General features: G+C 41.2%; 1 protein-coding gene across 1 annotated transcript in view; it reads left to right on the forward strand.

Moving 5' to 3' along the window:
* Positions 1-13,150, forward strand: part of RASGRF2 (Ras protein specific guanine nucleotide releasing factor 2) — a 214,842-nt gene that overhangs the window by 121,182 nt on the left and 80,510 nt on the right. The window contains exons 15-17 of the mRNA XM_058523902.1: positions 2,059-2,447; positions 9,585-9,710; positions 12,344-12,433. Coding sequence (XP_058379885.1) covers positions 2,059-2,447; positions 9,585-9,710; positions 12,344-12,433 — 605 coding nt within the window. The remainder of the gene's footprint in view (positions 1-2,058; positions 2,448-9,584; positions 9,711-12,343; positions 12,434-13,150) is intronic.

Below are 13,150 nucleotides of genomic sequence, written 5' to 3' on the forward strand. Positions count from 1 at the left end.
TAATACAAGACGTTGATGAAAGAAATTGAAGAATACACATATAAATGGAAAGGTATCCCACGTTCATGGATTGAAATAATTAATATTGTTAAAATATCAATACTATCAAAAGCCATCCATAGATTCAATGCAATCCCTATGAGAATTTCAGTGGCATTTTTTAGAAGTAGAAAGAACACTTTTAAAATTTATATGGAACCACAAAGACCTCAAATAGCCAAAGAAACCCTGGGAAAGAAGAACAAAGCAGGAGGCCTCACAATTCCTGATTTTGAACTATACTATAAAGCTGTAGTCATCAAAACAGTATGGTACTGGGGTAAAAACAAACAAATAGACCAACGGAATAGAATTGAGAGCCCAGAAATAAACCCAAGCGTATACAGTCAACTGATATTTGACAAGGGAGCCAAGAATACTCAATGGAGAAAGTCTCTTCAATAAATGGTGGTGAGATAGATAATTGGATATTCACATGTAAAAGAATGAACTCATACCTTACACCACTCACGAAAGTTAACTTGAAATGAATTAAAAACTTAAATGTAAGACCTGAAACTCCTAAAAGAAAACATAGGAATAAAGCTCCTTGACATGGCTCTCGGTAATGAGTTTCTGGATATGACAACTAAAGCACAAGCAACAAAATGAAAAATAAATGCGTGGGACTACGTCAAACTAAAAAGCTTCTGCACAGCAAAAGAAACCATCAACAAAGTGGAAAGACAACCTACAGAATGGGAAAAAATATTTGCAAACCATATATCTGATAAGGTGTTAAAATCCAAAATATATAAAGAACTCATACAACTCAATAGCAAAAAAAAGAAATAACCCAATTGAAAAAATGGGCAAAGCACCAGAATAGACATTTCTCTAAAGAGAATATATGAAAGGCCAACACGTATGTGAAAAGATGCTCAAAATCACTAGTCATTAGGGAAATGCAAATTAAAACCACAATGAGATATCACCTCATGCCTGTTAGAATGGCCATCATCAAAAAGACAAGAGATAACACATGTTGGCATGGATGTGGAGAAAAGAGAACTCATGTGCACTGTTGGTGGGATTGTAAATCGGTACAACCACTAGGGAAAACAGTATGGAGGCTCTTCAAAAATTTAAAAATAGAACTAACATATGATCTGGCAATTCCACTTCTGGGAATATATCCAAAGGAAACGAAAACACTAACTCAAAAAGATACCTGCACCCCATGTTCATAACAGCATTATTTACAAGCCAAGACATGGAAACAACCAAAGTGTCCATTGATGAATGAATGGGTAAAGCAGTTGTAATATATATATACAATGGAATATTATTCAGCCATAAAAAAGAAGGAAATCCTGCCATTTGCCACAATATGGATGGACCTTGAAGGCATTATACTAAGTGAAATAAGTCAGACAGAGAAAGATAAATACCGTATGATCTCGCTTATATGTAGAATCTAAAAAAAAAAACCAAAAACCCACACTCATAGGTCAAATTTTTGGTTACCAGAGGTGGAGGATGGGAGGAGGGGCAAATGGAGGAAGGTAGTCAAAAGGTACAAACTTCCAGTTGTGAGATAAGTAAGTTCTAGGAGTGTAATGTACAGCATGATGGCTACTGCTAACACTGCTGTATGATATATAGGAAGGTTGTTAAGGGAGTAAATCGTAAGAGTTCTCATCACAACAAGAAGTATTTTTTCGCGTTTTCTTTTCTTTTTCTTTTTATTGTATCTGTGAGAAGACAGATGGTAGCTGACCCCATTGTCATCATTTCACAGTATGTGTAAATCAAACTATTATGCTATACGCCTTAAATTTATACAGTGATGTATGTCAATTGTTTGTCAATAAAACTAGGTTGGGGGAGATTAAAAAGGAAGTGTCTGTTATCCTTTGGCAAGTGTGTGGTATATAAGTAGCACTTAAGAAGGAGAATCCAGCAACAGAAGTGTGATGATATTGTGGCCTTTTAACGTAAGGAACGTGTTCTTGAATGACATCGGGGGAATCGTTTTCACTTAGCTACATCTGTTAAAGCTTTTGCTCTTATTTTTAGGTCATTGGAATTGTTTTTTGCTACCAGCCAGAATAACAGAGGTGAACATTTGGTGGATGGCAAATCCCCACGCCTGTGTCGCAAATTCTCTTCCCCACCACCACTGGCTGTGTCCAGAACGTCCTCCCCAGTGAGGGCCAGAAAGCTGTCCTTGACTTCTCCCTTGAACTCAAGGATAGGAGCATTGGACCTGACCACCTCCTCGACGTCCAGCAGTCCTACCACCACCCAAAGCCCTGCTGCGTCCCCTCCACCACACACTGGTAAAGTACCGTTGGATCTTAGCAGAGGCCTTTCTTCTCCAGAACAAAGCCCGGGATCTGTAGAAGAGCATGTAGATAACCCCCGCGTGGATCTGTGTAACAAGCTAAAGCGAAGTATTCAAAGAGGTATTACCCAGCTGCCACACCCCACGTTTGCTGGCCACCTGCTTCCCCGCCATCCCTTCTGGAACCCTAGTTCCCTTTCTTTTTGACTTTCCTTCATCTGCATAGAAAGTAGAATGAACACAATTGCTAGTTAGAAGAGAAAATTCCTGTAGTTTCCTCTAGCCTTTGTGGAACGGAGAGCAAGGTTAGCTGTCCTTATGCCTTCTATAGTAAAAGGCTGATTGTAGTCGGTTGTCTGTGGAAGAATGGTGTTATCTGAATGGTTTTACTAGAAGGTTCTTTGTGGAATTTGATTAAGGCTGGTTGGCGAAAGAGCCCAACATGATGCTTTGCATAAAGGTAGGTTGTGGGCACCCTCATCCATGAGCGTGAGCCTCAGAGCCTTCCCCTCCTCCAGTGTCGGCCTTGAGCACCTGTACTGCTTAGCAACCCCCGTCCCTGCTAAGGACGACCCAGCTTGGAAGCGTTAAGGTGGTTTCTTCCGTTTAGTTACCAAGGCAATGCTCCGTATTACAACAGAGATATAGGGAGAAAAACAAAATCTGAGGCAGTGTTCATTGTCCATGACACAGCCAAAATGGTTTTTAAAAATGTGGATTAGATCATATGGTTTCCTGATTAAAGTCTCTAATGACTTCCCATCCCACTTAGAACAAAGTGCATTCTCCCTCCCGAGGCTTCAGATCCTGTGACACCTCTACCCTGTCTGTCCCTCCAGCCCCTGCTTCTGCCATGCTTCCTCACCTACTCGGCTGCCGTCATGTTGATTTCCTTTTTGTGTCTCAGAAACACCTCAGTCATTTCTGCCTCAGGGCCTTTGCGTTTGTTCGTCTCTCTGCCTGGATAGTCTTTCCCCATGTAAGCTCATGAGATCAGCAGTCTTGTCTGTCTTGCTCACCTCTGTACCCTCAGTGCCTGGCAGGTAGTAAATTTTTGTTAAATGAATGAATCAAGCAAAACACTCAGTAAACTAATGGAGGGTCCTGTGGCATGTCACCTTACGTTCCTCGGCTTGGTACAATGTAGGGGCTGGAGGGGGTGATCCTTGTTGCTTTTATAATCCAGTGTTTCTGTGATGAAAATAAAAAAGGTTTCCCAGCCAAACTAGCAAACAGCTTTTTTTTTTGCTGTATAATAACTGATTTACTGATAACATAGTAAAAATGGGACAATAAATCAGATAAAGTATCTACATTTCAAAGAAGATCACCCAGATGGATGCATAGACCCTTGCTTTTCTACCTGCTTGAAGCTTCTATGTACTTTCTAGCTCAGATCGTTTAAATCAGCTTCCTGAGTGAAGTACTTAACGGAATTTTAACTGGAGTGGTTGTCATCATCAGAAGTAGTACTCTTTTAAACAAGAAATTCTTTAAATTGACAAGTTAGCAAGTAAGGAGGAGGAAAGGGGCAAGACAGTTAAAAAGTCATTAGAACAACAAGCTTCAGCAGAACCAGGATGATTGTTCTCGGGAATAGTGAGGCGGCGCACGAGCTGACAGGTGCGCCTGGGGTTCGATCCAGCGCCAGCGCTTGGGAACCTCCGCGGAGGGAATGACTCAGGAAGGCTTATCTCAGACCTCCCCTCTGGGGCAGGGTGGCCTAGGGAGTAAGTACAGGAATTTCCCAGAATATAGGAAGTTCTTTCCCCTCCTGTATTGGATTGTAGTAGATAGGAGAGGAGAAATCTGGAGACAAGTCTAGATTCTCATGGTATTTTGGGTTAGGAGAGCTTTAGGAATAAGCATGTTAGTGTCAGACATTCGTGGCTCTGAGGCGTTGGTTTGATCGCCCCTGGGGCTGGGATGAGAACACAGTAAAGTCTGTTCAGGAGTCATCACGTGACCGTCTTCTCTGTGCGGGTTGCTGTGCTACAGGGTCCATAATGGAAAATAAGATGGTGCCCTGGCCCCTTATACACTAGGTATGTGGAGAAGGTAGACACCACATAACTATAAGGGCAGGTGGCAGGAGGTATAGACAGAGTGATCTGGAAGGTGAAAAGCAGGGGAGATCATGTCTAGTTGAGCAGAATCGGGAAGTGTCGTTGACATGAACCAAGAAGAATGGATAAGTGAGTTGGAGATGGGTGAACTTATGGGCAAAGGGAACATATGAGCGAAGGGCTGATGTCCACCCCCAGCAGTGAAAGCCATTTCTGAGAGCAGGAGACATCACTGCTTCTGAAGGGACAGCTGTTGTCCAGGTCTGATGCCCTGTGCAGCCCTGTAGAGCAGACCCTCTTACTAGTCTTCCTAGGGCTTTTGAGCATTGAGGAAACTTTTTTTTAAACTCTCCTAAAAAATATTCTTCCTCCTCCTCCTCCTCCTTCTTCTTTTTTGCCATCATAACTGTTTTTAAGTGTACAGTTCAGTAGTGTTAAGTATATTCACATTGTTGTGCAACAGATCTCTAAAACTTTTTCGTCTTGCAAAACTGAAACTCTATACCCATTGAGCAACTCTTCATTTCTCCCTGGCCCCCAGCCCTTGGCATCCATGATCTGCTTTTCGTTTCTATAAGTTTGACTGCTTTAGATACCTCATATAAGTAGAATCATACCGTATTTGTGTTTTTGTGACTGGCTTATTTCATTTAGCATATTGTCTCAAGGTTCATCCATGTTGTAGCATGTGCCAGGATTTCCTTCTTTTTTAACGGCTGAATAATATTCCATTTTATATATATTCTGTATTTTCTTTATTCATTAATCCACTGATAGACATTTGGGTTGCTTCCACCTCTAGGCTATTGTGAATAATGCCGCAATATACATGGATGTGCAAATATCTCTTCAAGATCCTTCTTTCAATTCTTATGCAAATATACCCAGAAGTTAGATTGCTGGATCATATAATAGTTCTATTTTTAACTTTTTGAGGATCTTCCAGACTGTTTTCCACAGTGGCTACACCATTTTATATTCCCACCAACAGTGCACAGGGTTCCAATTTCTCTTCATCCTTGCCAATACTTATTATTTTCTGTTCTTTTGATAGTGGCCATCCTAATGGGTGTGAGGTGAGAATCTTTCTTCTTTTTTGTAATTTCTCAGAGATTGCATTTCAGTCTGGCTAAGGCTTAGTAGTATGGATATTAACTTTTGTCTTTAATAGAGAAGCAAAAGAAAAATCGATTCTTTTCTGTGTCACAGACAAAATACATATTGTAGTTCTAGAGGTCCTCAATCAAGCTGCCTATTGACTATCATAATTAATTCTTCCACTTTAACTTGTTACACATGGATTGTTCCATGATGGTCACCAAGTTCCCTAGTTCTGGTCTTCAAAGCCCGGAGTATGTAACGATGATCCAATGCCACATCATAAAATCTGCTTGGCCTACTGTCTAGGATAGAGGTGTGGTTACTGAGAGGAATGAGTAATTTTTTCCCTGGAGCAATAAGCTGGAAGAAGGTTAGACGCAGGGAGACCAAGATAAATGAGAAAGAACTGGATCAGCCTCCCAAGGAAGGACACTGACAAAGGCAGCAAAGACCTGTCATTGCAGGTATTGGACAGGGGTGGGATCACTGTGGACACAGCTAGCGGTGGCTGGAGAGCTTGTCTTGTGGCAGCATCGATCATTTATGACCAGGGCCTGTGAATAACGGTGTGGCAGAAATATTAGATTGTCTCTCACATTAGAGAAATAGCTAATGTTGAGGGCTTACTGCTTCTGTTTCTCACTGGATTTCCCCAAAACAAATGATTTGCCGTTAGAATTTCAAGGGTTAGTTTATCCACTTAGTTCACGGGTTAGAAATGTCATTTTGCGGTTCCAGGTCACAGTTAAATGCAGAGCTCCTCTCACTCTGGGGATGGGGAAGTTCCAAGATTGGGTCCACACGGAGCCCATGGCACTTGATGAAGCCCATCAGAGCCAACCTCTACTCCAGAGATGTCAGCTCCTCTGCCCTCAATGTTTCTTAGTCACATCCACCCACTGACACGTCCCCCCTTATCTCTCATTTTTATCATGATTGTTGCCCCCAATCCTTCCATTAAGCACTTTGTTTTTGGCCACTTCTTTTCATCTTTATTTCACCTCCCTTTCTGTAGCTGTCTTTTGATTACTTTTAACGTATTTACTTCCCATCTTGTTCTTAAAAGTATTTAAGGTGGTACTTCAAAAGGGCACATGGTACAACTGGATTAAAAATAAAATAGATAAGGAAATCAGGCAATGGAGAAAAACTGTGTGAAAAAAAACGGTATGGTTAGTGAACAAAGGAATACTGTGTGGTCCTCTGCAGTTCCTGGCCTCGTCCTGATTTTGGTTCTGAATGTAATCAATTACATGATTCATATTGAAAGCTAAGAATAGACTGGTGTGCAGGCACATCTTTTCCTGCTACTGAAACTTGAGAACAATTTATCCTGTGGCTCTTCATAAAGGAGACACTGAGTAGAAATCTTAGAATTAATACTGGGGGCTAGGGAGCTCTTTGGCATCTTTCTGAATAGGTGAAACAAAGGAATCAGAGACTTTGTTTTTTTTTTTTGCATTGGAATACGGGCAATATTGGTCACGAATAGTCCTAGGAAAGTCATGGGTGAAACACTTTTCTTCAGTGTCAGTCTGACAAGTTCAGTGTGTGTGTGTGTGTGTGTGCGCGCGTGCACAATGTCTGTAGAAGCCAAGAGTGCTGCTGTGTTAACTCTGCTGTCTCGTCTTAAAAATTCCAACTGGCAAAGAAAGGGAGACACTGATCTGTCTTTAATTTGAAAGATGTTTGCGTGTGCCTTGCATAATGTTAACACTTAAAACAGTTGGCAAACTTGAATAAGAATCCTGTGCCAAGAGTTTATACATTTTCTGCTTTTCCCTTCAGGATACAACTCCACACAACCTCATTGCATAACAACAGCTTTGCCTATTAGGTCCATGCTGAGGCTCTCTCACTGCCGTCTAGCTAGCCAGTTTTAGGGTATGCTTTTTGAAAAATGCTAGTGACTTTTGTCCAATTTTATTGACTCTGCAATTGTAATGCCAGATTTGCAATATTTCCTGGCAAGAGAACTTCAAATGACATGAAGGGAAAGAAGAGAAATAGGAAATATCCCTCAAAATGAGCAAGACTATGAACTTCTCAGGGAAAAAATAATGCAATTTATTTCTCCCCACCCAGTCCCAAGATCTATTCCAGGCTCACCCAACATGCGTTAGTGCCCCGCCTTCTTCCTACCAGGCAGTCCCCTCCTTCTTCTTCCCTGGGTTCTTCTAAAAAGCACAAATATCAGCCCAACTCTCATCCAGATTCCACCCAATGGTGGGATCTCAACAAAAATCAAACCAATGGCAGGCAAGAAAGGAGAGCCATAGGGCGGCTTGCTGCATTTAGGCCCGTTACTCCATCAGGGTTCACTTGGGCCATGGCGGTGCAGCCCGCAGCTCTAGTGTCTGTTTCTGTGTCCTTAGTTTGAAAATTGCCTGCCTGTGGGCTGAAAGTACTCCCAATTTTAGCGTTTGTTTTGAGCCCGCATCTGCCCACTCGTCCTGCAGACAAAGCTCTTTGCATGGAACTTGACTGAAAGTGAACATGCCAGAGGGGAATGCTGCTTTCCCCCCCACCATGCTCGCGTGGTTTCTCCTCGCTGTAGGTGCCTGTTGCTTACAGTGTTATTCTTTGCTTTCCTCTTCTTTCAGTGAACATTCGGGGCCTGTCCAGCTCTCTCGCTGGGAAGTTTTTTGGGTTCAACATAACTGCTGACTAAATGATTTTCTCATTTGCCTCAGAGGACTGAATGGTTGAATCAGACCAAGGACATGCGTTTGATATTCTGCTTGCTCTTGCAGAGCAGATGCCTTCCATTACTGAATTTTGAGGAAGTTATTTAGAAAATAATAAAACTAACAGCTAAGCACTGATTTTTTTGTCTGCATTATGCATCATTGCCAGCTTTGCTGTAATTATGTCATTTAAGGAAAGAGTCTAACCATTTCCCTTCCCTGGCCCTTTTGCATTTCAAAAGAGCAGAATTGTGGCCATATTTCAAAAGGAGTAAATCACTTGCAAGTGTAAAAATGGCTTTGTATGAAGTCATTAGGGATTCTGTAAAGTTTATTGAGTGACATCTTGAATGGCCTAGCAAAGGGAGCTGAGTTGAGAGTAGTTCTGCTGACACTAATATAAAATTAGTGGAGGTGACACAGCTTCTATTGGTTAATGAAAAGCCCAAGGAAAAAGAAATAGAAGAGTTGTTGGAAATTGATGAAGTTTTTGTAGTGCTTTCGCTTGAAAGAACACACACAAAGTTGTAGTTTTACCTGGTTAATAGGCAATGGGAGGGGTATGGTAACAGCCTAACTGCGACCCTAGAATGATGTTTCTTTTATTCATGGGATGTTAGCTGCAGTGAAGACACTCACATGGTCTTAAAACCTCCCAACTGTTCATTGTAAAAATTTCCACTTGCCTTCTGCTGTTCTGTAGCCTTAGATCAGGGCTATCCAATAGAACTTTCTGGGAGGATGGAAATGTTCTCTCTGTGCTGTTCAATATTGCAGCTGCTAGCCACAGGTGACTTCTGAGCACTTGAAATGTGGCTAGTGGAAGGGAAGAACTGAAATATTAATTTAACTGTAGTTAATTTTAATTTAGATTTACCTAGCCACATTTGGCTAGTGCTACCCTTTTGAACAGTGCAGCTCTAGATCTTTAGGTGCCCCCAAAGCTTCTTTGGGGGTCACAGTGGTCGAGATTCAAACTTTAGTTGGTGAAAGGGGGCAACCCAAGCAAAGAACAGTGAAGTCCCAATTTTGATTTACAATCTGGAAAAGTCCCTCTCTCCTCACTCTAGGAAGGCAGAAACATTCTGGAGGGCGGGGGACCCACTGCATATCCCCTGTTCTTTTTAGCACCTGCTGCTGTGTTGAACAGAGAGGGGCTTGGTGGGACCAACCAGGTTCAGCAGGGTCGGCAAGATGAGGTAGAGAAGATCCATGTTTAGCTTTAGTGTCGTTAGCGTTCTGCCAGGAGGAATGACTCAATTTCATGTTAAAACCCTTTAAAAATATAGACTAATATGAAATGCTTATTATCCATAACTAACTTTTGTGTTTCTATGCATGATACTGACAAGAAGCTCTTGAACTCATGGCCTCGTTGTTAAAATGCATGATGTTTTAAAGCAGCAGTGCTAGAGTCTGCACCAGTGGACCGAGCAGGAGTGGAAAGCTCCCCGGTGGTGGATGCCCCAGAACTTTCACCTAGCAGGTCACCCTCGACTCCTCGACACCTCCGCTATCGCCAGCCTGTAGGTGAGGCTTAGAAAGGGACTCAGAAATCTAAGGGGGAAAGATGATTTCCAACTCCTGAGCCTTTTGTTTGCTTTACTGTTTCATTCTCAAAATATTTTTTAGTCTCAGTTATGAAAATTAGTTGGAAGCAAATATTGTTACTGTAGGACCAAGGAGTGGAAAAATAAATGATTGGAGAATATGACATCAGCATAAAAAATATTTATTTGTCTCCATCATTACGTTACACTTTGTGTGGAGTAACATGAACCAAGAGGCCTGTTCTTAGGTGATTGGTAGTTGAAGAATCTCAGTGCTGGTTTTACCAAACTGTTCCCAGACTCTGATACCTTACCATGAATTCCAATGTAGTCTGTATTGAATAGGCTTGTCTGGGACACCAAAATTTGGAGGGGGCCTTGTTAGGAACACTATTTCACCTAAAATAAGGTCCAGTTGCATGGGACCCCAGTCATCATTATTGCATCATATATACCAGTGGCAGAAACGGGTATATTTTCTATAGTTACGAAAATTATAAAGCATTCTCCCATAATTTGTTTTAGAACATACCAAATGTCTTCTAATTGGAGGAAAAACTATCAGAACAAAATGTACAAATCTTTTATCTCCCCATTGCTCAAATAGATATATCCAAATAACGGTTGTTTTTGAAATATTTCCTTTTTCTCCTCAAGCCAATTATTTCAATGCAGAAGGGAAAATTATTCAGTTACAAAACCAAATTCACTCCTAGTAACCCAAATTAAATGTAGACATTTTTTGGCTCTTACTCTCCTGCTTCAAGTAGGGCAGTTCAACAAAAGATCGAGTGCATGGCTCCAAATGGTTGTTTCATTTGTGGCCTTAGCTGCATGGTGGAAGCTATTGTTATTGCCATCAGCTCCAAGAGAAACTAGGCTGGGTCAGGCTATTGTCAGAAGATGTGCCCTGATGGATATTAGCCCTTGGGGAGTGGACTGATTTCAGGCTCCTGGTCAATCATGGGTCATTCTGATGTTTGGGTGGTTCTCATAAATGAAGGTGACAAGCTAGACTTCCCTAGCTTGTTATAGGGAACATGGAATTAGCCTCTTCTCTTTACTATTCTGAGAGCCTTGGTCACTCAAAGCCTTGGTAACTTCCTTGACCATTGCCACATGGGACAGACCCCCTTGAGTTCATCATAACCTGGAAGAGTTTGGGGCCAAAGCCCATGGAAGCAAACCTCTACCAAGGCAAGAGAGAAATGCTATTCACTGGGTTACTCTTGTTAGGGCTCTGTGTTATAGTCTCTTTCCATGTATTTATATTCATAGATAAAATTTTTTAATTTATATAAACATTATTTGGAAATCCTCATCCTGTGTGTGGATTAACTAAGTCCTTTATTTCTTCCTTGATATGCCTAAATCATAGAGACGTAGGAACATAGAAAGGAAGCTGAAATCTGTGATAATATGGAGGATCCAAATGGGGAAAGTGGCACAGATTTTCGCACTGTGGAGCTAAAATTTTGTCTCTTCATCTGTGTACTTGCCACCTTTTTCCACAAATGTTTTAAGGCTACTGCTGAAGGAAAGGGTAGAGCTGTTCTGTGCTTTTGTGCTTGGGCACATTAAGCAGCTCTTTGCTTCCTCACTTATTTATTGATTTTAAACATGGCTATGTAACTCTAGGGTCAAACTAATAAAAACCCTTCAGGTCAGACTCACAGTGAGCTATTTTCACTAAAAGCCTGAGTGAGGAAAAACAGTGAGATTGCATTAGCATTATCAAATATGAAAAAAATATCTGAGAAGTGAAAGGGACTGCAGAAAGGTGCTCGGTGCATCCTTTGGATTTAGAATGCGTCCCTACTTTTAAAGGTGTTTTGAGAAGAAAATTCTATTGGTGACATGATGTAGAATATATTTTTAGAAATTTTTTTTTTTTATTGAAGTATAATTCACATTCCATAAAGTTCACTCTCTTAAAGTATATAGTTTAGTGGTTTTTATGTATTCACAAGGTTGGGCAGCTATAACCACTATCTTATCCGAGAACATTTTCCTCACCCCCCAAAATAAACCCTGTAACCATTGTAGTCACTCCCCATTCCTATCTCCTCCCAGCCCCTGGCAACCACTAATCTATTTTCTGCCTCTATGGATTTGCCTATTCTGGACATTTAATATAAATGGAACCATACAATATGTGGCTTTTTGTGACTGATTTTCACTTAGCATGTTTTCAAGGTTTGTTCATGTTGTAGTATGTATTAGTACTTCATTCTTTTTTGTGGCTAAATAATAGTGCCTTGTATGGATGTACCACATTTGGTTTACCCTTTTGTCAGTTGATGGATAGTTGATTGTTTCTACTTTTTGGCTATTATGAATAATGTCTTTATTATGAATAATGGCTATTATGAATTATGCTGCTATGGATATTCATGTATAAGTTTTTGTGTGGACATATGTTTTCATTTCTCTTGGGTATATACTTAGAGTGGACTTGCTGATGTAGAATCTTATTATTTGCCTATTAACAAGGAAAATATAGAGTATTGGGCCCAACCCTTCATCCAGTGCAGGAATGAAAATGAGAATTTCCATCACAGAATATTATCCATCTGCCTCACCGTGCCATTTCCATTCTTTTTAAATAACCAGGACAGACGGCTGACAACTCCCACTGCTCTGTTTCGCCTGCTTCTGCTTTTGCAATCGCCACAGCTGCAGCAGGACACGGGAGTCCACCCGGTGAGTAGAGATGAGTAGCCAAGTACAGACACATGGAAACTTATATGAGATCAGTGGGCCTCGCCTGCCAGGGTCTTGGGGATACACTGGGCAGCTTGGTAAGAATGCCCATTCCCAGCTCCCATTCTAAGTCAGTGTGTCTGGGTGAGACACAGGTCGTCTGTGGGTGACACTTTTGAGAACTTCTGTATCAGACAAGGATGTGTTATTTCTCCCATGTTGTTTTATAAAGTTCTGTAACCTTTTTAGCCAAATTACCGAGAACACGTTTCCCTTTTAGTTGAGTACAATGCTAAAAGCATATGCAAGGTGGGAGGGAAAAAGGTTGTGGAGCGGGGAGGGAGGAGGGAACCATGCTGTAGCTGACTCATAACTCATTTCCAGTAGCTCCACGATGCTTTCTGAGTTGCTGTCAGTTGATTTTCAGGGTAAAGAAGAAGTACTTAAAATGAAAGCACAGTATTTTAATAGATGAAAATCATATTCATTATCCCTGTCCTCTTCTCTCACGTGCAAGGAGGACATTATGTTAAAATAAATCGGTACGTGGTTTAAACAGCCTTCTTGCTGTATCTTCACCTAAACTAACCCTGTGGGTGCTGATCATCATCCTGTGCAGAATCATGAGTGATGGTGCATCTTGTTCGTTAGCCATTGTTCACCTACCACAAAGGTGTCCATTTCTAAAGCCTGTGAACTTATATTCAACAATAGTAA

Source organism: Diceros bicornis, chromosome 1 (assembly GCF_020826845.1).
Source record: "Diceros bicornis minor isolate mBicDic1 chromosome 1, mDicBic1.mat.cur, whole genome shotgun sequence".
In the NCBI taxonomy this organism is placed as follows: domain Eukaryota; kingdom Metazoa; phylum Chordata; class Mammalia; order Perissodactyla; family Rhinocerotidae; genus Diceros; species Diceros bicornis.